The sequence below is a fragment of the Oncorhynchus nerka genome, linkage group LG24 (assembly GCF_034236695.1).
Source record: "Oncorhynchus nerka isolate Pitt River linkage group LG24, Oner_Uvic_2.0, whole genome shotgun sequence".
Classification (NCBI taxonomy): Eukaryota; Metazoa; Chordata; class Actinopteri; order Salmoniformes; family Salmonidae; genus Oncorhynchus; species Oncorhynchus nerka.
Genome location: NC_088419.1, coordinates 66828129 through 66855818, shown reverse-complemented (window position 1 = coordinate 66855818; position 27690 = coordinate 66828129). Strand labels below are relative to the sequence as shown.

Here is a 27690-nt window from a genome sequence, read left to right as displayed (position 1 = left end):
TCCGGCAACAGTACCAAGTCCAGAGCGTCCGGCAACAGTACCAAGTCCAGAGCGTCCGGCAACAGTACCCAGTCCAGAGCGTCCGGCAACAGTACCCAGTCCAGAGCGTCCGGCAACAGTACCCAGTCCAGAGCGTCCGTCTACAGTACCCAGTCCAGAGCGTCCGGCTACAGTACCCAGTCCAGAGCGTCCGGCTACAGTACCCAGTCCAGAGCGTCCGACTACAGTACCCAGTCCAGAGCGTCCGGGTACAGTACCCAGTCCAGAGCGTCCGGCTACAGTACCCAGTCCAGAGCGTCTGGCAACAGTACCCAGCCCGGAGTCTACCATGACGGGTAAATTACATGTTTATTCGGTCTTTATATTACTGTAGGCAATGCTGCAGCAAATGTAGGTCACTTGAAACAAAGAAAAAAACTTTAGATGAGATGATAGGTCTACATGCATTGTGAACTGCGCTCCATACTGAGATGAGCTGTCTGTCCACACCCTGAGCGTTGATGATTCATCATACAGAGGCTGGAGAGAAACCATATTTAGACATTGCATATAATTTATCAGTTCCATTTCATGCCATGCTGTTCATATACATAATTTATTATAATTTACCGTTTGTTTTGCAGATATTTATCCCGGAAAAAGGGAGTGGTACCTGTACCCCCACACATTGACTCGGTACCGGTACCCCCTCTATATATAGCTTCGTTATTGTTATTTTATTGTGTTACTTTTTTACTTTTGTTTATTTCGTACATTTCTTATCTTTCTTAACTGCATTGTTGGTTAAGGGCTTGTAAGTAAGCATTTCACAGTAAGGTCTATAACTGTATTCGATGCATGTGACAAATACAATTTGATTTGGTTTTATGGTTAAACCATTAAACTTGGTAACTGGGTTCCCGCCATTCAACCCTAGCCTGTACTCTCCCTCTCATTCCCAGCCCTGTAAATCAGGCCAGGGTAGCTCTTCTCAGGTAATGCATACCTTTAGAGCAGGGGTGTCAAACTCATTCCATGGAGGGCTGAGTATCTGTGGGTTTTTGTTTTTTCCTTTCAATTAAGACCTAGACAACCAGGTGAGGGGAGTTCCTTATTAATCAGTGGCCTTAATTAATCAATAGTGTACAAGGTGTACTTCAGCTCTCCATGGAATGAGTTTGACACATGATTGAGAGGTACAGTGGCTATGTCTCTCATCACTCATGTCTGTTTAACGTAAAAACTGTAGTCAAATATAAACTTCAACTTAGTTCACAACAGTGAAAATGGAGATATACAATGCATGTATCCAAAATGGGCGGAGGGCCTTTCAGCTGCTCATCAGTGATGCAAAGCCCAACTCAGCAGAGTTGACTGTGAGCAGCTTAAAGAGAAATACTACTGGCGACAGCAACGCAATGCCAAGTTATTTTCGGAGTTGCTTTTTAGGGACCCCCATAAAGATTCTATTTACAGCCAAATTCACAAGGAGGTCAGCGCTGAGCCTGTATCCATTATTCATTGTCAGCCGACACATTTTTCAGTAATTGTTCATAACCACTGTGTCAGCAGTGGAGAGAGAACACTTTTTGCAGTCACTTAAGAGCCATGGCATGTTGGTGAAACTCTGCTGCCTACTCGGTTATTGTGACAAAAGAGCCTGATGAGATATGTAATTACACTTTACTCATAGTCTCATACCATATCCAGTATCCACCACTCACTTACCAAAAGTATGTGGACACCTGCTTGTCAAAAATCTCATTCCAAAATCATGGGCATTCATATGGAGTTGGTCCCCCCCTTTCCTGCTATAACAGCCTCCAATCTTCTGGGAAAGCTTTCCACTAGATGTTGCAACATTGCTGCGGGGACTTGCTTCTATTCAGCCACAAGAGCATTAGTGAGGTCGGGAACTGTTGTTGGGCGATTAGGCCTGGCTCCCAGTTGGAATTCCAATTCATCCCAAAGGTGATCGATGGGGTAGAGGTTAGGGCTTTGTATAGGCGAGTCAAAGTTCTTCCACACCGATCTCGACAAACCATTTCTGTATTGAGCTCGCTTTGTGCATGGGGGCATTGTCATGCTGAAACTGGAAAGGGCCTTCCCCAGACTGTTGCCACAAAGTTGGAAGCACAGAATCATCTAGAATGTCATTGTATGCTGTGGCGTTAAGATTTCCCATCACTGGAACTAAGGGGCCTAGCATGAACGGTTGTGCCGTTGTTGCTCCTAGACGTTTACACTTCACAATAATAGGACTTACAGTTGACTGTGGGAGTTCTAGCAGGGCAGAAATTTGACAAACTGACTTGTTGGAAAGGTGGGATCCTATGACTGTGCCATGTTGAAATTCACTGAGCTCTTCAGTAAGGCCATTCTACTACCAATGTTTGTCTATGGAGATTGCTTGGCAGTGTGCTCAAATTTGATACACGTGTCAGCAACGGGTGTGGCTGAAATAACCGAATCCATTAATTTGAAGGGGTGTCCACATACCTTTGTACATATAGTGTATGTGTGAAGTGTAGAGGGAGGACAATTGCATCTAGCGAAATATGATTCACAATGCAACTTTTATTTTAAATGCAGTAATCGTGATGAGCAAAATAATGGCAAATATTTTGATATTTCATATAGTTAGATACTTACCTTAAATTCCACACATAGCTTAGTTCACATATAGCTGCAGTAGAGTATATATCACACAAAATATATGACAACATGCCAGAATGTATTCAAATACACGAGGTGCAAAAGTCAAATGTACTCCACTGTTAGAATGCATGGGGACATCAGGGATTTTCAGAGCATGGGTTTAACTATAACAAAGCCATTCTCGTGAGTTGTCTTTTTATGACTCCCTTAAGGATATTATTATGTCCTTGAGGAACAACAGAGAAATAGAAGAGATTGATTTTAGATTGCTTTGATAACACAAAGTGATGCACACACACATACACACACACACACACAGTCCCGGAGCTACAACTCTAGTGGAGGTTAAGATCTAGAAGTTCAGCATAGGAACAGAAGGTTGTGGTGTAATAGCACTATGTCACTATGAGATAGAGAGAACAAGGTCACTGCAGAGAGTCACTGCACAGAGTCACTGCACAGGCAAACTAAAACTAGTCAAACCTGCCTCTTTGTAGAGAAAGCATTTACAGTGGTTGCTTTTTCTGGTTTATATCTAAAACAATAATTCTGCAGGAACACCATGGACAAAAAGGAAATGGCAGTTTGCCCACTGATGTTCATTTTCAACGATGGGACGCATTGTAAAGACTGGAACTCACAGTAGCTTGCTTAATTGCCATAGCTGAAGGCGCTCTTCTTGGATGAGAGCGAGGTTGACATTTACATGCTTAGCAAAACGTCTTTGATTACCTGTTTATGAGATACAAGATTTGATCAGAGTTTGGCAGATATTGTGAGACACACTGAGAACAACTCTCTCTGATTAGAGGAATACTGCCATCCACACGGCCAAGAGATTTCAGGTCCCCTACGAGCAGTGACAGCCAAGCAAAATGATTTACCAGTCTGCCAGTGAATTGTTATGATGAGGTTACAACCTTACAGATTACACTGTATGTTTGTGAGTGACTGAGTGTGGGTGTGAAGCTGCACACAGAATGAATAAGACATCACAAGGTACAAATCTATATTTTTGGGACTATTGTGGTACCAATAATGACATTAAAAGAGAGAGACGGAGATGATAAACTCCAGCTCTTAGCTATTCAACAAAAGCATCTAGCAGAGCTTCCTGTAGATAGGGGAGTCGACAAGATAGTACCATCAGATAAGAACAATTACCAACAACTTCCACAGCAACTACAACAAAACTTATGTTGCATTTCTGGCTTCCAGTGGCAGAGACAATGCAACTTTTACTTTCCATAATAATACATTCTGTCCTGACAAAAAACTTGGGTGGTTTTATAAAAAGTTTAAGGACTTGTTTAGATTGCACGGCTGTGTGCTCAATTTTATACACCTGTCAGCAACGGATGTGGCTGAAATAGCCGAATCCACTCATTTGAAGGGGTGTCCACAATTTTTAGTGTAAATGAATATCTATAACTTGAAACGAAGTGTTTCTCACTACCTAGATTTAGAGTGTGTGTGTAGTGTAAAGTTAATATGTTAATCAAAAACAGATCCAGAATGAGACTAACCATTTTCAAATTGTTAGTACAGACTAGGCATTCTACTACGCATGTAGCAATAGGACAACTACATGGACACAGGATAGAAAATAACACTAAGGACTATGTTTGCACCATTTCCTAACACCTTGAGTAATTGTTGTGTCAGATAACTCAACAATAATTATACAAAGCTAAGAGACCACAACCTTGTGGCATCCTGTTATTGTTCTGGCTAAGCCAACAGTAGAGACGGACTAGAACATCTCCAGCAGTGCTTTTGACACCGTTTCTGACATTGAGAATCACTGACCTGAAAAAATCAAATGGCCGCCCGTGTTACACACACAGTGGGATCCTGTGCCATCTGCATGAAGTGAAAAATCTACCATGCCACTTGCATCCTAACTCCCAGCATGTAATGTGACAGAAGACCGACTACAGAGACAGAGTAAAAAGGACAGTAATGACTGCACTGTCAGCTCAAACAGCAGTCATAATAACATTACAGTCATTTATTTAACATGGCAATCTTGATTGCTGTCCTTGAATTCTGACTGGGTAATCAACCTCAACGTTCATAACCCTGCCTTCAGCAGCCTTATCTAGGTCTGCCAACCAGGGACAGAGTGGCTTTACATGCACCCTAGAGAGAGCCGCTATTCTCTCAGCCTCTAAGATGGAAATCCATTATGGATGATTATTTAAAGCGGCAGAATTGTTGAATTATGACCACATAGGTTTTTTAACTAGCACGCCAGACCATTGTCTTACTTTTTCTATGCATTATTAATATATTTAAACAGAAGCCAAATTCAAGTAAGAAACCATATGCATTTTTAATGGATCTATATATCAGATTATTAATTTCAGTAGAAGTTAAAGGCGGCCAAGCCAACCTTAACAGTAAATCCTTGACTGGTGGCAATTAGCAGGCCAGCAGCTAACACACTTCCTGTCCCTGTCTCCTCTTAATGAGTTCCAGGCAGCCATCTAACTCATTTGCATATTCAATTGCAGGCTTGGCAGCCAGACACACATCTTCCTCAGACTGTTTAACATTACTCCTGACCCTTACAGCCTTACAGAACTGGAAACAGAGATGAAGGACCCAATAGGAGAGGATCTAGGAGTCCCTGTGGATTATGTGTTACCCAAGGAACAGGAACCAGAGAGAGAGAGAGGGTGCATATCGGTGGATTGTGAACAAAAAACAACTATTATCACTAAAGTTCATGTGTGGTCATTGACTGTTTGATTCTATTACTGGCAGGGAAATCAAATAAAAGCCCTCCCATTACATTTGAATTACGTTGTACATTTAGGTGTGGAACACATTTCAGTAGTGCCTTATTCAACAGTGTCAGATCAGATATGTCCCCCAGTATGTGTTGGGGTTTGGTCCTAGCTGATGTAGTGTGGGGCCTGGCCCTGAAAGAGGGTTGCCTGCCTGCCTGCCTCTGGATGGATCCAGCTGCTGCTAAGATGTGCTGCGATTCACAGTGTGACCAAACTGGAGACTGGGGCGGCTCCTACTGCAGCCCATAAAGCTGGCACACACAAATGATAAGCGTTCAAATTACAGATAAGCCCAGACGCCACGGACAAGGATAATACATCAATGAAGGTGAGTGATGAGGCCGATTTGTCCACTGATGAGACGTGGATGAAAACTAATGTCAAGTACCTAGGTGTCAGCTGGCAAGAGGACAACTCCCCTGTTTGATGAATGACTGAGCGTGGTTATTCATAGTATCAACACAGTGTTATTGATATATTCACACTACAGTAGATGATGTTTCTAGAATCAACTAGACAGCGACTGGCACCGGCAGAGAGTGAAACCATAAATTAACCGCTAGGGTAAATCTGAGAAGGATCAAGGACTGTGACTGTTAATTGATATCAAATATTCCAGGTATTATATTAAGTTTGCCAATATCAAACAAAGGTCCTGTGGAGGTAATATAATCATCTAATCTTCTGCAACAATATCCATCACAATCTCTCAGAGGTGGCACTTTAATATGAGTTTTTATTGCATTTCTGTATTTGCATTCAACTACTGAGGGTACGAGACTTCACTCACAGGCTCTGGTATTTTCATTAAGATAAATAATGTGCATTTCATTCCTTTCTTACCTCGGGGGTTGAAACAAAGAGGTGTGCTCACATTGTGAGTTTCTTTGGCCTAATAAATCACATGTCAGAAACCATTATTATTTCATCATTACATCCCATTATGACTGCTGTGTCATCTCCCTGCCTTCATCTCTGTGGATGAACTTCTATTCATCTTTATGACTCTTTATGTAATCTAATGAAGCAGTCACCTCATGAGAATAATGAAGGTATAGCCGTAAACATGGGAAGGCCAAACTGAGCAGAATCCAAAACCCCCTTTACACTATAAAACACTGTAACATATACAGCATCGTTCAGCATTGCCATCTTGGGAAATTGAGCCTATGATTTAAAAAATGCCTGTAATGAAATACATCCAGTTTCTCTTTGAATGCAAACTATGATATACATAATTAGCAACATTGTGCAGTAGATCGGAATCCCAGGATGACTTATTGAAACGGAATACACTTACTGTGATGATCAGCATGATGCCTTTCAGGAGGGTCAGTAGCGACGTGATTGGCTGAATGACCGTCTGAGCCAGCAGGATTCCAAGAGAGAGTGTCCAGGTAAACCCAGGAATGACATAGATATGGCTATAGGGACAGACAGACAGACAGACAGACAGACAGACAGACAGACAGACAGACAGACAGACAGACAGACAGACAGACAGACAGACAGACAGACAGACAGACAGACAGACAGACAGACAGACAGACAGACAGACAACAGCGTTAATGACACACAATCAAAATAGCTCCCAAGATTAATAGACATTTTTTTGTGTTAGGCTAATAGCTGTGCATCATTTTCTAAAGAGAGACCATTATTTTTCAACAAAGACCTGTCCTTAGTTTCCCTTAATCAGCAGAAAGCATTGGTAATCACATAAAAAGAGCCTACAGATAAATTGTTGGAAGGCAAGCAAATTTGATATGCACACAAAGTAAATGGTTTTCCCTATGGACTCTCGGCCTATAGTATACGTCTGTTGTCAAAGACTACTAATGCCATTAATAAATATGATTAGCATACATAGTGGCATACAATGGCCTCATTTCTTACTCAAATCATTTGGTTTGGCCAACATGGACGGTGGAGACGGTGGATCCCACTAAGAGGGACTGAAATAACCTATTGATTAGTGCCTACAAGGGGATCACTTGAAATTCACTGGGGTTTTTCTCTCCAATAACTGGCCTGCTCTCTGAGCCAATATCCAGCAGATATCCTAAGCCAATAACATGTTCTTAATAAACCACTCAAGCATTCACATGGGCTGCACCCAGTCCAACTAGAAATAGTTACTCTGAATAATACACAGGTTATGTATTTACTGGAACAAAATAAATGACCTCTTCAAACTGATAAAGGTAATTACAGCCAAATTCCCATGCAGACGAAGAAAAAAACTAAGTTACAGGGAGCTCACTTTGACTCCACACTTGAGCCACCTTGCTACAGCTTCTACAATACAGAACACCCAGACAAGTGTCCCTGTGCTCTTGCTCTTGCTCTTGCACTGCAATCAAATCAAATTGTATTTGTCACATGCGCCGAATAGAACAGGTCTAGACCTTGCAGTGAAATGCTTACTTACAAGTCCTTAGCCAACAATGCAGTTTAATGAAAATATTAGTAACAAATAATTAAAGAGCAGCAGTAAAATAACAATAGCGAGGCTATATACAGTACAGGGGGTACCGGTACAGAGTCAATGTGCGGGGGCACCAGTATCAAGGTAATTGAGGTAATATATACATGTAGGTAGAGTTATTAACGTGAGTATGCATAGATAATAACAGAGAGTAGCGTAGAGGGGGGAGGGCAATGCAAAAATTCTGGGTAGCCATTTTTTTTAAATAGATGTTCTGCGTCATATGGCTTGGGGGTAGAAGCTGTTTAGAAGCCTCTTGGACCGAGACTTGGCGCTCCGGTACTGCTTTCCGTGCGGTAGCAGAGCGAACAGTCTATGACTAGGATGGCTATAGTCTTTGACAAATTTTAGGGCCTTTCTCTGACACTGACTGGAATAGAGGTCCTGGATGGCAGGAAGCTTGGCCCCAGTGATGTATTGGGCCATACGCACTACCCTCTGTAGTGCCTTGCGATCGGAGGCCAAGCAGTTGCCATACCAGGCAGTGATGCAACCCATCAGGATGCTCTCGATGGTGCAGCTGTAAAACCTTTTGAGTATCTGAGGACCCATGCCAAATCTTTTCAGTCTCCTGAGGGGGAATAGGTTTTGTCATGCCCTCTTCACAACTGTCATGTTGTGCTTGGACCGTGTTAGTTTGTTGGTTTTTTTCAGCCAAAGACAATATGTGATGAGCTTTGCTTTGAGGTTGTCCAGATGCATTAACAGAGAGTATAGTCGAGTGGCTGAATTCAGTCAACATTAAATAAATGCTTGGTTATGCATGGTATAAAATACACATTTCTGATACACCTGTACTATAAATGTATGTATAACTTTTAGCAGCCAGATATGAATAGGCTATTTCATGCTTTGAATTCTGAAATCTATCGATCCTCCTTGTGATTTCTTGCTTACAGCATTATTTTCTTCCCCAAATATATTATCATAAAGAGCTCTTTCCATTGTTAACTGCTGAATATTACTGCGACAGTTATAACAGACAATCAATAAACCCCTTGTCTAAAGTCCCACACATCTCTTTGAAATAGATTTGCTTTGAAGGCCATGATTTGTCTGCATGTTTTCCCAAATGTGCGCTGTAGGCATGTGGGTACAGAGGGGAGGGTTTGCTGGGAGGCTGGGGGCAGCATACAGTACATTCAGAAAATATTCAGACACCTTGACTTTTTCCACATTTTGTTAGGTTACAGCCTTATTCTAAAATGTATTAAGTTGTTTTTTCCTCATCAATCTACACATAATATGAAGATGGCGCCAGAGGGGATGGCTGCCGTCTTATCGGCTCTAAACCAACCAGGCTATTTTTTTTTCTTTTTTTCGCATTGTTCGTAACTTGTTTTGTACATAGTGTTGCTGCTACCATCTCTTATGACCGAAAAGAGCTTCTGAGATTACTCACCTCAGATTAGACAAAGTGTTTTTCTTCAATGAGTCAGACGGGACTGAGGTACTACAGACACCTGTCCAGGCCCAGATCCCCGGAATTCGCTGGAGAAGGAAACTGAGATTTCGTGGCAAAAGATCAGAGTGCCTTGTGAGGATCAGGCAACAAGTAGCTAACCTGCCTTTGCCTTCCATCCTGTTAGCTAATGTTCAATCACTGGAGGAAAAAAATGGGACGAACTGAAAGCATGTATGTCCTACCAACAGGACATTAAAAACTGTAATTTGGGGCGGCAGCGTAGCCTAGTGGTTAGAGCGTTGGACTAGTAACCAGAAGGCTGCAAGTTCAAAACCCCTGAACTGTCGTTCTGCCCCTGAACAGGCAGTTAACCCACTCCTAGGCCGTCATTGAAAATAAGAATTTGTTCTTAACTGACTTGCCTAGTTAAATAAAGGTAAAAAAAATATATATATATATATATGTTTCATCGAGTCGTGGCTGAAAGACGACATTAAGAACATACAGCTGGCGGGTTATACACTCTATCGGCAGGATAGAACAGCAGCCTCTGGTAAGACACTGGACAGGGGCCTATGCATATATATAAACAACAGCTGGTGCACGATATCTACGGAAGTCTCAAGGTTTTGCTTGCCTGTGGTAGAGTATCTCGATAAGCTAGAGAGTTTTCATCATTTTTTTTTTTGTAGCTGTCTACATACCACCACAGACCGATGCTAGCACTAAAACCGCACTCAATGAGCTGTATATAAGCAAACAGGAAAACGCTCATTCAGAGGCGGCGCTCCTAGTGGCCGGGGACTTTAATGCAGGGAAACTTAAATCCGTTTTACCAAATTTCCACCAGCATGTTAAATGTGCAACCAGAGGAGGAAAAAAATCTAGATCACCTTTACTCCACACACAGAGTACAAAGCTCTCCCTCGCTCTCCATTTGGCAAATCGGACCATAATTCTATCCTCCTGATTCCTGCTTACAAGCTCAAATTGAAGCAGGAAGCACCAGTGACTCGGTCAATAAAAAAAGTGGTCAGATGATGCAGATGCTAAACTACAGGACTGTTTTGCTAGAACAGACTTGAATATGTTCAGGGATTCTTCCGATGACATTGAGGAGTACACTACATCAGTCACTGGCTTCATCAATAAGTGCATTGATGACATCCTCCCCACAGTGACTGTACGTACAGTGGGGAGAACAATTATTTGATACACTGCCGATTTTGCAGGTTTTCCTACTTACAAAGCATGTAGAGGTCTGTAATTTTTATCATAGGTACACTTCAACTGTGAGAGACGGAATCTAAAAAATCCAGAAAATCACATTGTATGATTTTTAAGTAATTAATTAGCATTTTATGGCATGACATAAGTATTTGATCACCTACCAACCAGTAAGAATTCCGGCTCTCACAGACCTGTTTGTTTTTCTTTAAGAATCCCTCCTGTTCTTCACTCATTACCTGTATCAACTGCACCTGTTTGAACTCGTTACCTGTATAAAGGACACCTGTCCACACACTCAATCAAACAGACTCCAACCTCTCCACAATGGCCAAGACCAGAGGGCTGTGTAAGGACATCAGGGATACAATTGTAGACCTGCACAAGGCTGGGATGGGCTACAGGACAATAGGCAAGCAGCTTGGTGAGAAGGCAACAACTGTTGGCGCAATTATTAGAAAATGGAAGAAGTTCAAGATGACGGTCAATCACCCTCGGTCTGGGGCTCCATGCAAGATCTCACCTCGTGGGGCATCAATGATCATGAGGAAGGTGAGGGATCAGCCCAGAACTACATGGCAGGACCTGGTCAATGACCTGAAGAGAGCTGGGACCACAGTCTCAAAGAAAACCATTAGTAACACACTACGCCGTCATTGGGGCGGCAGGGTAGCCTAGTGGTTAGAGCGTTGGATTAGTAACGGAAGGTTGCAAATTCAAACCCCCGAGCCGACAAGGTACAAATCTGTCATTCTGCCCCTGAACAGGCAGTTAACCCACTGTTCCTAGGCCGTTAATGAAAATAAGAATTTGTTCTTAACTGACTTGCCTGGTTAAATAAAGGTTTAAAAAAATTAAAATAATAATAATTGTAATAATGACAATTACAACAATACTGAATGAACACTTTTATTTTAACTTAATATAATACATCAATAAAATCAATTTAGCCTCAAATTAATAATGAAACATGTTCAATTTGGTTTAAATAATGCAAAAACAAAGTGTTGGAGAAGAAAGTAAAAGTGCAATATGTGCCATGTAAAAAAGCTAACGTTTAAGTTCTTGCTCAGAACATGAGAACATATGAAAGCTGATGGTTCCTTTTAACATGAGTCTTCAATATTCCCAGGTAAGAAGTTTTAGGTAGTTATTATAAGAATATTTCTCTCTATACCATTTTGTATTTAATATACCTTTGACTATTGGATGTTCTTATAGACACTTTAGTATTTCCAGTGTAACAGTATTATAGCTTACGTCCCTCTCCTCGCCCCTACCTGGGCTCGAAACAGGAATACATCGAATACAACAGGAATACAACAGTCAACCTCGACACATCGTTAGGGGAACAACTACTTCAAGGTTTCAAAGCGAGTTACGTCACCGATTGAAACGCTATTAGCGCGCACCCCGCTAACTAGCTAGCCATTTCACATCGGTTACACCAGCCTAATCCGGGGAGTTGATAGGCTTGAAGTCATAAACAGCTAACGCACGAAAGTGCTGTTTGAATGAATGCTTACGAGCCTGCTGCTGCCTACCACCGCTCAGTCAGACTGCTCTATCAAATATCAAATCATAGACTTAATTATAACATAATAACACACAGAAATACGAGCCTTATGTCATTAATATGGTCAAATCCGGAAACTATAATTTAGAAAACAAAACGTTCATTCTTTCAGTGAAATACAGAACCGTTACGTATTTTATCTAACGGGTGGCATCCATAAGTCTAAATATTCCTGTTACATTGCACAACCTTCAATGTTATGTCATAATTACGTAAAATACTGGCAAATTAGTTCGCAACAAGTCAGGCGGGCAAAACTGTTGCATATACCCTGACTCTGCGTGCAATTAACACAAGAGAAGTGACACAATTTCCCTAGTTTAATATTGCCTGCTAACCTGGATTTCTTTTAACTAAATATGCAGGTTTAAAAAAATATACCTCTGTGTATTGATTTTACGAAAGGCATTGATGTTTATGGTTAGGTACATTTGTGCAACGTTTGTGCTATTTTCACAAATGCGCTTTTGTTAAGTCATCCCTCGTATGGCGAAGTTGGTCTTCACACAGTTTGCAACGAGCCAGGCGGCCCAAACTGCTGCATATAGCCTGACTCTGTTGCACAGAATGCAAGAGAAGTGACACAATTTCCCTATTAAACTAAAATAAATTCATGTTAGCAGGCAATATTAACTAAATATGCAGGTTTAAAAATATATACTTGTGCATTGATTTTAAGAAAGGCGTTGATGTTTATGGTTAGGTACACATTGGTGCAACGACAGTGCTTTTTTCGCGAATGCGTTTGTTAAATAACCATTTGGCGAAGTAGGCTGTGATTCAATGATAAATTAACAGGCACCGCATCGATTTTATGCAACGCAGGACAAGCTAGATAAACTAGTAATATCATCAACCATGTGTAGTTAACTAGTGATTATGTTAAGGTTGATTGTTTTTTATATGATACGTCTAATGCCAGCTAGCACCTTACCTTGGCTCCTTGCTGCAATCGCATAACAGGTAGTCAGCAATGTAATCGGCCATGAGTGCAATGTAATGAGTGCCATGAGTGCAATGTAATCGGCCATGATCGGTGTCCAAAAATGCCAATTACCGATTGTTATGAAAACTTGAAATCGGCCCTAATTAATCAGCCATTACGATTAATCGGTCAACGTCTAGTCTGTAGCCATGAAATGCTTTGAAAGGCTGGTCATGGCTCACATCAACAACATTATCCCAGAAACCCTAGACCCACTCCAATTTGCATACCGCACCAACAGATCCACAGATGATGCAATCTCTACTGCAATCGACACTGCCATTTCACACCTGGACAAAAGGAACACCTATGTGAGAATGCTATTCATTGACTACAGCTCACGTTCAACACCATAGTGCCCTCAAAGCTCATCACTAAGCTAAGGACCCGGAGACTAAACACCTCCCTCTGAAACTGGATTCTCGACTTCCTGATGGGCCGCCCCCCCAGGTGGGAAGGGTAGGTAACAACACATCTGCCACACTAATCCTCAACATGGGGGCCCCTCAGGGGTGCGTGCTCAGTCCTCTCCTGTACTCCCTGTTCACTCATGACTGCACAGCCAGGCACGACTCCAACGCCATCATTAAGACTGCCAACGACACAACAGTGATAGGCCTGATCCCCGACAACGATGAGACAGCCTATAGGGAGGTCAGACACCTGACCGTGTGGTGCAAGGACAACAACCTCTCCCTCAACATGATCAAGACAACGGAGATGATTGTGGACTACAGGAAAAGGAGGATCGAGCACGCCCCAATTCTCATTGACAGGGCTGTAGTGGAGCAAGTTGACAGATTCAAGTTCTTTGGTGTCCACATCACCAACAACCTAACATGGTCCAAGCACACCAAGACAGTCATGAAGAGGGCACGACAAAACCTATTCCCCCTCAGGAGACTGAAAAGATTTGTCATGGGTCCTCAGATCCTCAAAAGGTTTTACAGCTGCACCATCGAACGCATCCTGACGGGTTCCACCACTGCCTGGTATGGCAACTGCTTGGCCTCCGACCGCAAGGCACTACAGAGGGTAGTGCGTACGGCCCAGTACATCACTGGGGCCAAGCTTCCTGCCATCCATCTATACCAGGTGGTGTCAGAGGAAGGCCCTAAAAATTGTCAAAGACTCCAGCCACCCTAGTCATAGACTGTTCTCTCTGCTACCGCACGGAAAGCAGTACCGGAGCACCAAGTCTCGGTCCAAGAGGCTTCTAAACAGCTTCTACTCTCAAGCCATAAGACTCCTGAACAGCTAATCAAATGGCTAACCAGACTATTTGCATTGCCCCCCCTCTACACTGCTGCTACTCTCTGTTATTATGCATAGTCACTTTAATAACTCTACCTACATGTACATATTACCTCAATTACCTTGATACTTGTGCCCCCGCACATTGCCTCTGTACCGGTACCCTCTGTATATAGCCCCGCTATTATTATTTACTGCTGTTCTTTAATTATTTGATGTTCTTATCTCTTACTTTTATTTGTATTTTCTTAAAACTGCATTGTTAATTAACGGCTTGTAAGTAAGCATTTCACTGTAAGGTCTACTACACCTGTTGTATTGATTTGATTTGTTTACCCCATAATGACAAAGCAAAAACGTTTTTTATAGCAATTTTTGCAAATTAAAAGAAATAAACTGAAATATCACATACATAAATATTCAGACCCTTCACTCAGTACTTTGTTGAAGAACCTTTGGCAGCGATGAGTCTTCGTTGGTATGACGCTACAAGCTTGGCACACATCTTCAAACATCTGCTATCTAAGCAGCTAACCGATCACTGCAGCTGTACATAGTCTATCGGTAAATAGCCCACCCAATTGTACCTACCTCATCCCCATACTGTTTATATTTATTTACTTTTCTGCTCTTTTGCACACCAATATCTCTACCTGTACATGACCATCTGATCATTTATCACTCCAGTGTTAATCTGCAAAATTGTAATTATTCGCCTACCTCCTCATGCCTTTTGCACACAATGTATATAGACTCTCTTTTTTTCCTACTGTGTTATTGACTTGTTAATTGTTTACTCCGTGTGTAACTCTGTGTTGTCTGTTCACACTGCTATGCTTTATCTTGGCCAGGTCGCAGTTGCAAATGAGAACATGTTCTCAACTAGCCTACCTGGTTAAATAAAGGTGAAATAAAAACCATTTAAAAAAAACACCTGTATTTGGAGAGTTTCTCCCATTCTTCTCTGCAGATCCTCTGAAGCTCTGTCAGTTTGGATGTGGAGCGTTGCATTACAGCTATTTTCAGGGCTCTCCAGAGATGTTTGATCGAGTTCAAGTCCGCGCTCTGGCTGGGCCACTCAAGGACATTCAGAGACTTGTCCTGAAACCACTCCTGCGTTGTCTTAGCTGTGTGCTTAGGGTCGTTGTCCTGTTGGAAGGTGAAACTTTGCCCCAGTCTGAGGTCCTGAGCCCTCTGGAGCAGGTTTTCATCAAGGATTTCTCTGTACTTGCACCGTTCTTCTTTGCCTCAATCCTGACTAATTTCCCAGTCCCTGCCGCTGAAAAACATTCCCACAGCATGATGCTGCCACCACCATGCTTCACCGTAGGGAAGGTGCCAGGTTTCCTCCAGATGTGACGCTTAGCATTCAGGACAAAAGTGTTCAATCTTGGTTTCATCAGACCTGAGGATCTTGTTTCTCATGGTCTGAGAGTCTTGAGGTGCCTTTTGGCAAACACCAAGCGGGCTATCATGTGCCTTTTACTGAGCAGTGGCTGCCGTCCGGCCACCCTGCCATAAAGGCCTGATTGGTGGAGTGCTGCAGAAATGGTTGTCCTTCTGGAAGGTTGTCCTTCTGGAAGGTCCTCCAATCTTCACAGAGGAACTCTGGAGCTCTGTCAGAGTGACCATTGGGTTCTTGGTCACTTCCCTGACCAAGGCCCTTCTTGCTCAGTTTGTCCGGGTGGCCAGCTCTAGGAAGAGTCTTGATGGTTCCAAATTTCTTCCATTTAAGAATGATGGAGGCCACTGTGTTTTTGGGGACCTTCAATGCTGCAGAAATGTTTTGGTACCATTCCCCAGATCCTGTCTCGGAACTCTACGGACAATTCCTTCAACCTCATGGCTTGGTTTTTGCTCTGACATGCACTGTCAACTGTGGGACCTTATATAGACAGCTGTGTGCCCTTCCAAATTATGTCCAATCAATTGAATTTTCCACAGATTAACTTTAATCAAGTTGTATAAACATCTCAAGAATGATCCATGGAAACAGGATGCACCTGACATCCATTTCGTGTCTCATAGCAAAGGGGCTGAATACTTATCTAAATAAGGTATTTCAGGTTTTTAATTTATTTAACCTTTATTTAACAAGGCAAGTCAGTTAAGAACAAATTCTTATTTACAATGACAGCCCACCCCAGCCAAGCCCTAACCCAGACAACGCTGGGCAAATTGTGCGCCACCCTATGGGACTCCCAATCACGGCCGGTTGTGATACAGCCTGGAATCGGACCAGGATCTGTCGTGACGCTTTTAGCACTGAGATGCAGTGCCTTAGACCGCTGCGCCACTAAAATGTCTAAAAAACTGTTTTCGCTTTGTCATTATGGGGTATTGTGTGTAGATTGATGAGGATTTTTAAAAATGTAATCAATTTTAGAATAAGGCTATAACATAACAAAATGTGGAAAAAATCAAGGGGTCTGAATACTTTCCAAAGGCACTGTAGGCTGTGTGGGGAGAGTGACAGTGTGAAATAATAGCATCCACAGGCCAGATGGGAGTATTGACAGTGTGGATTTGTCTATAACATCCTTATTTCTGCACGCTGGAGCTGACACCACACCAGAGTAGCATGATAGGGCATACCGCCATAAGGGAAACAAGAACCATTCTTAAAACCTGGACTCTGAATCACTGAATCGCTCACTACAAGCTCACTGGAAAAGAAACTGAATTGCTCACTACAAAAGAAACATCTAAGGCTGGCTTTGCTGGCTTTTACTAACTAATGAGAAATATAGCAGGAAGCTAAATAAGAAGATAATGAACTCACCCCTTTTAAATCACTATACTATACATTTTTGCATCACAGAAAAACAATAAATAGCTCTCAGGAATAACTCTGAATAGCTTTACAACAGTAACATCCCCCATTAGTGTTACTGACTTACTACTCTTGGGCAGTTTGGCTATTCAAATCCATGCCCTTTCAGACTAAACAGAGGCAGGAGGATATATGTTAGTATGATAATAAAGTGAGGCTAGATGTCTGTGTAGATTCATCAGCCTGCCATCCCAGGGCCCCTCTTCACAAAGCACTTTTCAAATGAAATACTCTAGCAGGCCACACCAAGAGGAGAGGAGGAGATAGCAGTAAGCAGTAAGCAATAACACAGCTCAAAGCGTTTAGGGATAATTTTCCCAGATAAATAAACAGATTAATTATTCATATCCGAGGAACTTTAAAGTGCTTTCATGGTTTGGTTGCTTGGTAGATAAATGGATCCTTTCAGCCTGATAACAGAGTATTATTTCTTGTTGTGGAATTTGTCTCTAGTGTATGTTTTCAGAGGAAAGCTAGAGGAAGTGCTTTAATTAAAATGAAAAAGCTCTGTACTCCGAGCTCCACCTAACTCAAGGGCAAAAGGAACATCAGAGCAACTTTTAAGAGGTAAAAGGCAAGTTTGGGAGATCAAATCCTGTGGTGTTTTTAGATAGCCTTGGTGATTTACCTCACACTCTTTCACATAACAGGTTAAGATATTTTCGAATAAAAAATATAAACATCCAAACAAACAACTCATCAAACCTGGGAATACAGTGTGTGAAAGTCTATACATAGAACTAACTATCCTTTTCCTCAAACATTATCACCATTTCCCATCAGAGGCCCAACAGAACTGGCAAAAGAGATTGAGATACGCAATTATCTCAAGGACAGACCCAGCAGAAATGACAGAAACTAGCACCAGGTTGCAATTAGAGGCACTTTTTTATTGAATTAAGATACCGTATGCTGTTCTTGGAGAGGCTACCAGAGTCTGCTTATTCAATTTTCCTGTTTATGTGTGGAGCTAGTGCTGAATACTGATGGCCACTTCAACATGGAACCTGACAGATACTGACTTGAATTTTACCAGTTACTTTTTGAAAGGGCACCTTTGATTTCATTTCTAAGATGTTGGAGAAAAAGAAGCACCTATTTTATATGTTGTCATATGAATAGATTAAAGAAATACAATTTATTTTTCATGAATATATGACAATGTGAATCATGATATGTGTAGTGAGAAAAACAAAAATAATGTATTCTCTATATCAAAAAGATTTCTCAGATATTGTATAAAGTATTATTTCTGTTTTGTTCTTCTTGTAAAACCGGTGTTTATACTGAAAAAGAGACCCTGCCTTTGGGCAAGATATAATGAGTGCATTTCTAAGTTGTGGTGTTTCAAGTTGTGCGAAAATACATTTTTATCGTACAGACAGAGGCCGTAATCCTTTCAGTTACGACAGTAGTTACTGGAGAAATCTCAAATATGAGTTAAAAGTAAAACATTTAGAGTAATGATAAAAGGGAATGAATTATTCAAAGCAAAGCTTTCTAAAGACTTTAAAGAGAAACAGTCTTACAAAATTACAGAAACATGAGGAGCGATATTCACAAGGACCTACTGCCCGAATCCAATAAATATATAAATAAAATACAAAAAGCCACAATGTTTTATGTTCGTGTTTAAACATCATGGTGTAGTCTTAATTATGCTTTCCTTACATCTCGACTAAAACTTAAGACTTACTATTAAAAAACATTGTGTTCTAATTTGCTTGAGGTGTGCAGCTACATACACACTGAGTGTACAAAACATTAGGAACACATGCTCTTTCAATGACAGATTGACCAGGTGAATCCAGGTGAAAGCTATGATCCATTATTGATGTCACCTGTTAAATCCACTTCAATCAGTGTAGATGAAGGGGAGAAGAAAGGTTAAAGAAGGATTTTTAATACTGGAGACAATTGAGACACGGATTGTGTATGTATACCATTCAGAGGGTGAACAGGTTTGACTGTGTCAAGAACTGCAAAGCTGCTGGGTTTTTCACACTCAACAGTTTCCTGTGTGTATCAAGAATGGTCCACCACCCAAAGGACATCCAGCCAACTTGACACAAGTGTGGGAAGCATTGAAGTCAACACGGGCCAGCATCCCTGTGGAACGCTTCGACACCTTGTAGAGTCCATGCCCCGACAAATTTAGGCTGTTCTGAGGGCAAAAGGGGGTGCAACTCAATATTATATCCTAATGTTTTATACACTCAGTATATAACGCTTAATGTACTAATGGGGAATGAAGCATTCCAGGGACCGACCAGGACCAACCCTGCTTAGCTTCAGCAGCATGCCACCCTGCATCCCTCTGCTGGCTTTCTGCTGACGCTAAGCAGGGTTGGTCCTGGTCGGTCCCTGGAATGCTGCTGGAAGTGGTGTTGGAGGGCCAGTAGGAGGCACTCTTTCCACTGGTTAAAAAAAAGTATATATCCCAATTCCCCATGGCAGTGATTGGGGACGTTGTCCTGTGTAGGGTGATGTTAAATGAGTGTCCTGGCTTTATGTTATTCACTTATTGTAAGAGAATGGGTGTTAACCCCAGTGTAATGGCTAAATTCCCAATCAATTTACCTGGGAAATGATGTAGTGACAGCCATTACGATATTCTCAAAATAGTCTAGTGTTATGACAGCACAACTCAAGCTAAGTGTTATGTTTGAAGGCTGTCAATTGCACTGCCAATAAGATAAAGAAGACCTTGTTAGCCAAATGGTCTAGCTTTACTGATATGGCCCTAATCCTAAAATTTGAACCCTAATTTGCCCCAGTTAATCACTCATCCGGCCTATTGAAGTCATAATTGGCAAAGACAATGAGAAGTACTTACACCTCAAAAGGGGTAAAGAGTAAACAGTAGAACATGGAAACTACCCACACACTATAATGAAACAATATTTTGACCATTATGATATGTCTGTCACGCCCTTGTGTTTTTTGTCACTGCAGACTTACCTCACATGTAGAAGAGCGGCGTAGGCCTCACTGCCAGCTAGGACATAGCTGATCCCAATAGACACACTGAGAACAGAGAGAGGGGACTTGTTATTTATAAGCCCTCACTTCATCAAACTAATTAGTGTCTGTTTCACTCAAGTGTGCAGTGACGAGTTACCGGTACTCAAACTGACATCAAGCAGGAAATCTGTTGTGTACAGTGCCTTCAACAGACTGAGGTAAAGTTACCACAAGACAAGTACTTTGGACTTCAAATAAGTGACAGAAAGACAAGCTCATATCTTATAGATATCTTACAGTTTTCTTTTTCACAACGGAAACAACGGTATCATCTTTGAGGGTGTGATATGTGAACATTGTGTTTTGAAAGGCTTCAGGCCACAAAATCGAATCATGGAGCAGGAAAAAACATCAAATTAAGAAGATGACATTTTTATTTGTGACATACAGTAGGCAGAGTGAGGATGATAAAGGATGATGAAGGAGAATGAGATACTGTATAGATAATGTAGATGCTAGGTGGGAAGAGGGAATTGACTTAACAATGCTGTCTATCATCCCAAGGCCACCGTCAGCAGGCAGCACTATGCAGCAGCAGTGTTAAGGTGTAGTGATGGTTGTTTTAGGAGCAGGCAGGCGGAGGGGGGGAAAGAGGGGTCACACAGCTGAGCATTGATCGACTACTAAGCCCCTTGAACACAATGAAGGGGGTATCGATTGAGAAGGCGTTAGTGAGAGCTGTCAAAATGCTGATAACAAGGCCCATTCCATCAACAGAGTGGGGGCCAGTCCAGACTAATAAACCAAACATTACACTGAAGATCACTGGCGACAGTTTGGTTAGCGCTCGTGTCCGGTGGCGTGATTCTCATTGACAAAAAAACATCTGAAAGGGAGCAGTGGTTCATGTACTGTATTTATTCTTTAACCAGGCAAAATAAAAAGGCACATATGCTTTGGTATCAAGGACTGAAAGGCCAGAATATTACGGTATAAACTCAATGACACAAGATAAATCAATAAAATGGAAAATAACAAGGTTCTTGAAGCTTTAAGGCATACTACCTACCACATAGGTCCAATGTTCTGAATGGTTTATTGATCAGAACAAAATAATCTCATTATGCAAATCCAGCATTATAAATAATGCCACCTACAAAATGAAGTCAGCTGATTAATGCTCGTTTCCTCATTTGTGCAGAATATATTTGACTGGACGGGCCATTATTTTGAGGAGAAAAATAAGAAGTGTTCGTTAGGAAAGACATGACATTTCACCTATAAATAACAGGCGGCTCCCCGCCAGTCTAGAGGGCACAGGATGGATTAAAAATCCACTTAGTGTTCTGATCCTACAAGGTCAAGTCTTCCCCTTAGTCACAGACAGCAGAGAAAAGGGAGAGAAAGAGAGAGAGAGAGACCAGCGATAACGCACTCCAGTGCCTCGCCTTCATTAACCTTTTTGTCTTTATTAAAAGATCTTCATCAGCCCAGCGGGCTGGCCACTGGTGACATTTTAGGAGTTTCCATGTTAACTCCCGAGAAGCTGCAGGGTCCCAGCAGGTGTGTCCTTCCTTCCCCTGAGGCTGTCTAGGGCTGTCTCTAGGTCTTCCTTAAAACATTAGTACAGTGGCTACTCATTTAAAAGTTGCGTCATACCGCAGTATAGCGTGCAATATATTTCAATATAACAGAATAGCATGTTTTGAGTTAAATGTATCTGTGCTTAGCAGCTGAGGCTTCTTTGAGTGCACCATCAACTTGTTAATTTATCAGACATCACTTGCGTATTGTTAGGTTCTAAATATCAAAGTAAGAAACCGAAGGACACTATGAAAGCTTAAACCAAGTTTATTCCTCACAAAGGATCGAAACAGCTGAACAGACAAAGACATGGTTCCACCAGAGGTGGTATATATACCCCAATTTGGGGTGGAATCTCCTCCTTCTCTTGAAACACTACCTTCTCCCTTAATTTGACCTGACCTCGACCCCCCTTCATCGCTAATCCACGGCTCTCTCCCCTTATCAGTGCCTGCCACATGTGATCGTTTTACCTACACTCAGTACAACCAAGCTTAATTGCACTGATCATATACATTCCTTCTACAGATAACCATTAACTTCAGGTGCAGACCCTCTAGACCCTAGCACTCAATATTTCAATAGGATACCTGATAATTAACACTACCATATCCAGACAGAATGTAAACGCTATACATTCCCCTCTCTCCCTCAATGAATAAGTATATTTTATATTCTCAGAACCCAACAGTATATTCAGTGTGACGCTCCTGAATTTGTCAACCGTCTCAGTGCTTCTCCTTCCAATAGGGCGCTTCCCCTTCAATTCCCAATTAAATAGCCCGCATCAGCTGCGCAAAAGTGGGGTTTGTGATGGTAGTGCGAATGAGGATGTGTTCAACCCTCAGTTCTGAAGATTCTTTACTCTGTTTGTTTTGTTGTATTTAAAAGTCTTGTCTCAAGTTTAACCAGGATCAGATCAACTCATTGCTTCCTTTGGACTACACATCTATGTTGGTCTCCGCTGGTTCTTCATGGCCTTTCTACTCTGTTGGCGGATTGGATTGTCTGACTTACTGACTGACTACAACTTTTTTTGCATACGGTATTTTATTTGTTTTGGTGTGATAATATCGTGATGATTTATGTGATCAGTTGTAGTTGATGACATATTGAGATTTGATACTCTTTATGGTTGTGTGGTAAAAGAGTTTGATATTTTGATTGTATGAAAAGAGACTGGGTTTACGCTACACTTGTATGAACGGACAAACATTGCGTGACTAAGGTCACTTGAGTTCCCTGAACTCCTTTACCGGGCTGGACTCTTTTAGGCCCAAGGTACAGGACTTTTCTGGAGGAACCAGAGATCATTATTTGTTATATTATTATGTGTGTGTGATAATTTATGTTGCTAATACAACCCAAGCAAAATAACACATTTGATTTGAAGTTAAGTCCAATGTTTTAAGGGTTTATGAAAAGTGTATTTCCATACTGACTTTTACATGAGTCTTTTTTATTGGTGTAGACTTGACGGACCAGACGTCACTCATTCCCTCCCAAACCAAAAGGAGAAATCAATATTTTCTCTGGTAGGCACAACCTACCTGACACATATATTTTAAGAATATAATGGAATATAACAGAATGTTTTTGATTCTCTTACAATAAAAACATTACAGTGAAACACCAGTTATATTAAGTAATAGGCTACAGTCCAGTTACAGATTCTTCTGACAAATTAGAAACAAAAAAATATGTGTCTTTTTCCAGGTGTGCACGTGGGACAAAGGAAGAGCAATTCTTACACTATTGTTCTAAATGTAATCATCCTCTTCATCATTCAGTTCCTTCAAGTGCACAATTATCAGTTTCTATCCACTATTCATCAATTCATGTCATTCATTCAATGAGGAGAGAGACACATTAGCGCCTGGGTACCAACGCTTTACACATTCACATTTTGACAGTTGAAATTTCATGACTTTTCTATGACTTCTCCATGACTCTTAACTAAATTTCCATGACCAACAATTGGCGCTTACGTTTTATGTACATATAAAACAGTAAGTGTAATATGGTATCGACAGTGGGAGGCTGCTCTCTGATCCCTTGTACCATCTCCTGTCGTTGTGCAAGGCACTTAACCCCCCACAAAGTAAAATACCTGTTAGGCAATTGTATAAAACACGTGTGGCCAAACCTCAGTCAGGAGAGCTACTGCTGTCTGCTGACGAGTATTTTTCTCCGCTCATACAGGATTCATAAAGGCTTAGTGTACTAATTTGGTGGATTTTTGTTTTCTTTGATATATCAGGGGGTGATTCAGCACCCCTACTTCCCGTGGCTATGCGAACATATTGAGTTGCAATGTCCCATAGATTGGAAACCCAAATCGACTGGAAGTATCTATACTGAAAACAAATAAACGCAACATTCAAACATTTAAAGATTTTACTAAGTTACATTTCATATAAGGAAATCAGTCAATTTAAATAAATTCATAAGGCCCTAATCTATGGATTTCACATGACTGGGCAGGGGCACAGCCATGGGTGGGCCTGGGAGTGCATAGGCCCACCCACTTGGGAGCCAGGTATACCCACTGTGGAGCCAGGCCCAGCCAATCAGAATGGGTTTTTCCCCACAAAACGGCTTCATTATAGACAGATGTACTCCTCAGTTTCATCAGCTGTCAGGGTGGCTTATCTCAGACGATCCCGCAACTATAGAAGCCGGATGTGGAGGTCCTGGGCTGGCGTGGCGTCACGTCACGTGGTCTGTGGTTGTGAGGCCGGTTGGACATACTGCCAAATTCTCAAAAATGACATTGGAGGCGGTTATTGGTAGAGAAATAAACATTAAATTCTCTGGCAACAGCTCTGGTTCTCTGTGTTTGGTGCTGACAGGGATGGACGCCTCGCTTCGCGTTCTTAGGAAACTATGCAGTATTTTTTTTTACGTATTATTTCTTACACTGTTACCCCAGGAAATATTACGTCTTATTACATACAGCCAGGGGGATCTATTGGATATAAGAGCAATGTCAACTTTCTAACACTACGACCAGGAATACGACTTTCCCGAAGCGGATCCTCTGTTTGGACCACCACCCAGGACAATTGATTGGATCCCAGTAGGCAACCCAAAACAACGGCGCCGCAGAAGGGGCAGATGGAGCGGTCTTCTGGTCAGGCTCCGTTGAAGGGCACATCGCCCACCGCTCCCAAGTATACTACTCGCCAATGTCCAGTCTCTTGACAACAAGGTAGATGAAATTCGAGCAAGAGTTGCCTTCCAGTGAGACATCAGAGATTGTAACATTCTTTGTTTCACGGAAACATGGCTCACTCGGGATACATTATCAGAGTCGATACAGCCACCCGGTTTCTTCACGCATTGCGCCGATAGAAACAAACATCTCTCTGGTAAGAAGAAGGGCGGGGGTGTATGCCTTATGATTAACGAGTAGTGGTGTGATCATAACAACATACAGGAACTCAAGTCCTTTTGTTCACTTGACTTAGAATTCCTTGCAATCAAATGCCGACTGCATTATCTACCAAGAGAATTCTCTTCGATTATAATCACAGTCGTGTATATCCCCCCCAAGCAGACACCTCAACGGCCCTGAAAGAACTTCATTGGACTCTATGTAAACTGGAAACCACATGTCCTGAGGCTGCATTTATTGTAGCTGGAGGTTTTAACAAGGCTAATCTGAAAACAAGGCTCCCTAAATTTGATCAGCATATCGAATACACGACCCAGGCTGGTAAAACACTGGACCATTGCTACTCTAATTTCCACGATGCATACAAAGCCATCCCTCGCCCTCCTTTCAGCAAATCTGACCACGACTCCATTTTGTTGCGCCCAGCCTATAGACAGAAACTAAAACAGGAAGCGACCGTGCTCAGGTCTCTTCAACGCTGGTCCAACCAATTGGATTCCACGCTTCAAGATTGCTTCGATCACATGGATTGGGATATGTTCTGGATAGCATCGGACAATAACATTGATGTATACGCTGATTCGGTGAGCAACTTTATTAGCAAGTGCATCGGTGATGTGGTACCCACAGTGAATATCAAAGCCTTCCCCAACCAGAAACCGTGGAGTGATGGCAGCATTCACGCAAAACTGAAAGCACCAACCACTGCTTTTAATCATGGCAAGGCGACCGGAAACATAACCGAATACAAACAGTGTAGCTATTCCCTCCGCAAGGCAATCAAACATGCTAAGTCAGTATAGAGACAAAGTAGAGTCGCAATTCAACAGCTCAGACACGAGACATATGTGGCAGGGGCTACAGTCAATCACGGACTACAAAAAGAAAACCAGCCCCATCTCAGACACCGATGTCTTGCTCCCAGACCAGCTAAACTAAACCAACTAAACTTCTTTGTTCGCTTTGAGGACAATACAGTGCCACTGACCGCTACCAAAACCTGCGGGCTCTCCTTCACCGCAGCCAACGTGAGTAAAATATTTAAACGTGTTAACCCTCGCGAGGCTTCCGGCCCAGACGGCATCCCTAGCCGCGCCCTCAGAGCATGCGCAGACCAGCTGGCTGGTGTGTTTACGGACATATTCAATCAATCCTAATCCCAGGCTGCTGTTCCCACATGCTTCAAGAGGGCCACCATTATTCCTGTTCCCAAGAAAGCTAAAGTAACTGAGCTAAACGACTATAGCCCTGTAGCACTCACTTCCATCATCATGAAGTGCTTTGAGAGACTAGTCAAGGACCATATCACCTCCACCCTACCTGACACCCTAGACTCACTCCAATTTGCTTACCGCTGCAATAGGTCCACAGACGACGCAATCGCAATCACACTGCACACTGCCATAACTCATCTGGACAAGAGGAATACCTATGTAAGAATGCTGTTCATCGATTACAGCTCAGCATTCAACACCATAGTACTCTCCAAACTCTTCACCCTGGGTCTCGACCCCAACCTGTGCAACTGGGTCTTGGACTTTCTGACGGGCTGCCCCCAGGTGGTGAGGGTAGGAAACAACATCTCCACCCCGCTGATCCTCAACACTGGGGCCCCACAACGGTGCGTTCTCAGCCCTCTCCTGTACTCCCTGTTCACCCATCCACTGAGTGGCCATGCACACCTCCAACTCAATCATCAAGTTTGCAGAAGACACTACAGTGGTAGGCTTGATTACCAACAACGACGAGACGGCTTACAGGGAGGAGGGGAGGGCCCTCGGAGTGTGGTGTCAGGAAAATAACCTCACGTCAACAAAATAAAGGAGATGATCGTGGACTTCAGGACACAGCAAAGGGAGCACCCCCCTATCCACATCGACGGGACAGTAGTGGAGAAGGTGGAAAAGTTTTAAGTTTAAGTTCCTTGGCGTACACATCACAGGCAAACTGAAATGGTCCACCCACACAGACAGCGTGGTGAAAAAGGCTCAACAGCACCTCTTCAACCTCAGGAGGCTGAAGAAATTTGACTTGTCACCAAAACACACACATTTTTACAGATGCACAATCGAGAGCATCCTATCGGGCTGTATCAACGCCTGGTACGGCAATTGCTTCGGCGACAACCGTAAGGCTCTCCAGAGGGTAGTGAGGTCTGCACAACGCAACACCGGGGGCAAACAACCTGCCCTCCAGGACACCTACACCACCCGATGTCACAGGAAGGCCAAAAAGATCATCAAGGACAACAACCACCCGAGCCACTGCCTGTTCACCCCGCTATCATCCAGAAGGTGAGGTCAGTACAGGTGCATCAAAGCTGGGACCGAGAGACTGAAAAACAGCTTCTATCTCAAGGCCATCAGACTGTTAAACGTCTTATGGCTACAGGGGCAGTATTGAGTAGCTTGGATGAAAAGGTGCCCAGAGGTGCCCAGAGGAAACTGCCTGCTCCTCAGTCCCAGTTGCTAATAGATGCATATTATTAGTAGTATTGGATAGCAAACACTCTGAAGTCTCTAAAACTGTTTGAATGATGTCTATG

At 42.4% G+C, this 27690-nt stretch overlaps 1 protein-coding gene across 1 annotated transcript in view; it reads right to left on the bottom strand.

Annotated features, from left to right (window-relative positions):
• si:ch211-51h4.2 (uncharacterized) overlaps positions 1–27690 on the bottom strand; it is a 93600-nt gene that overhangs the window by 47992 nt on the left and 17918 nt on the right. The window contains exons 7-8 of the mRNA XM_029632799.2: positions 20162–20227; positions 6733–6856 (exon numbers count right to left, since the gene is read on the bottom strand). Coding sequence (XP_029488659.2) covers positions 6733–6856; positions 20162–20227 — 190 coding nt within the window. The remainder of the gene's footprint in view (positions 1–6732; positions 6857–20161; positions 20228–27690) is intronic.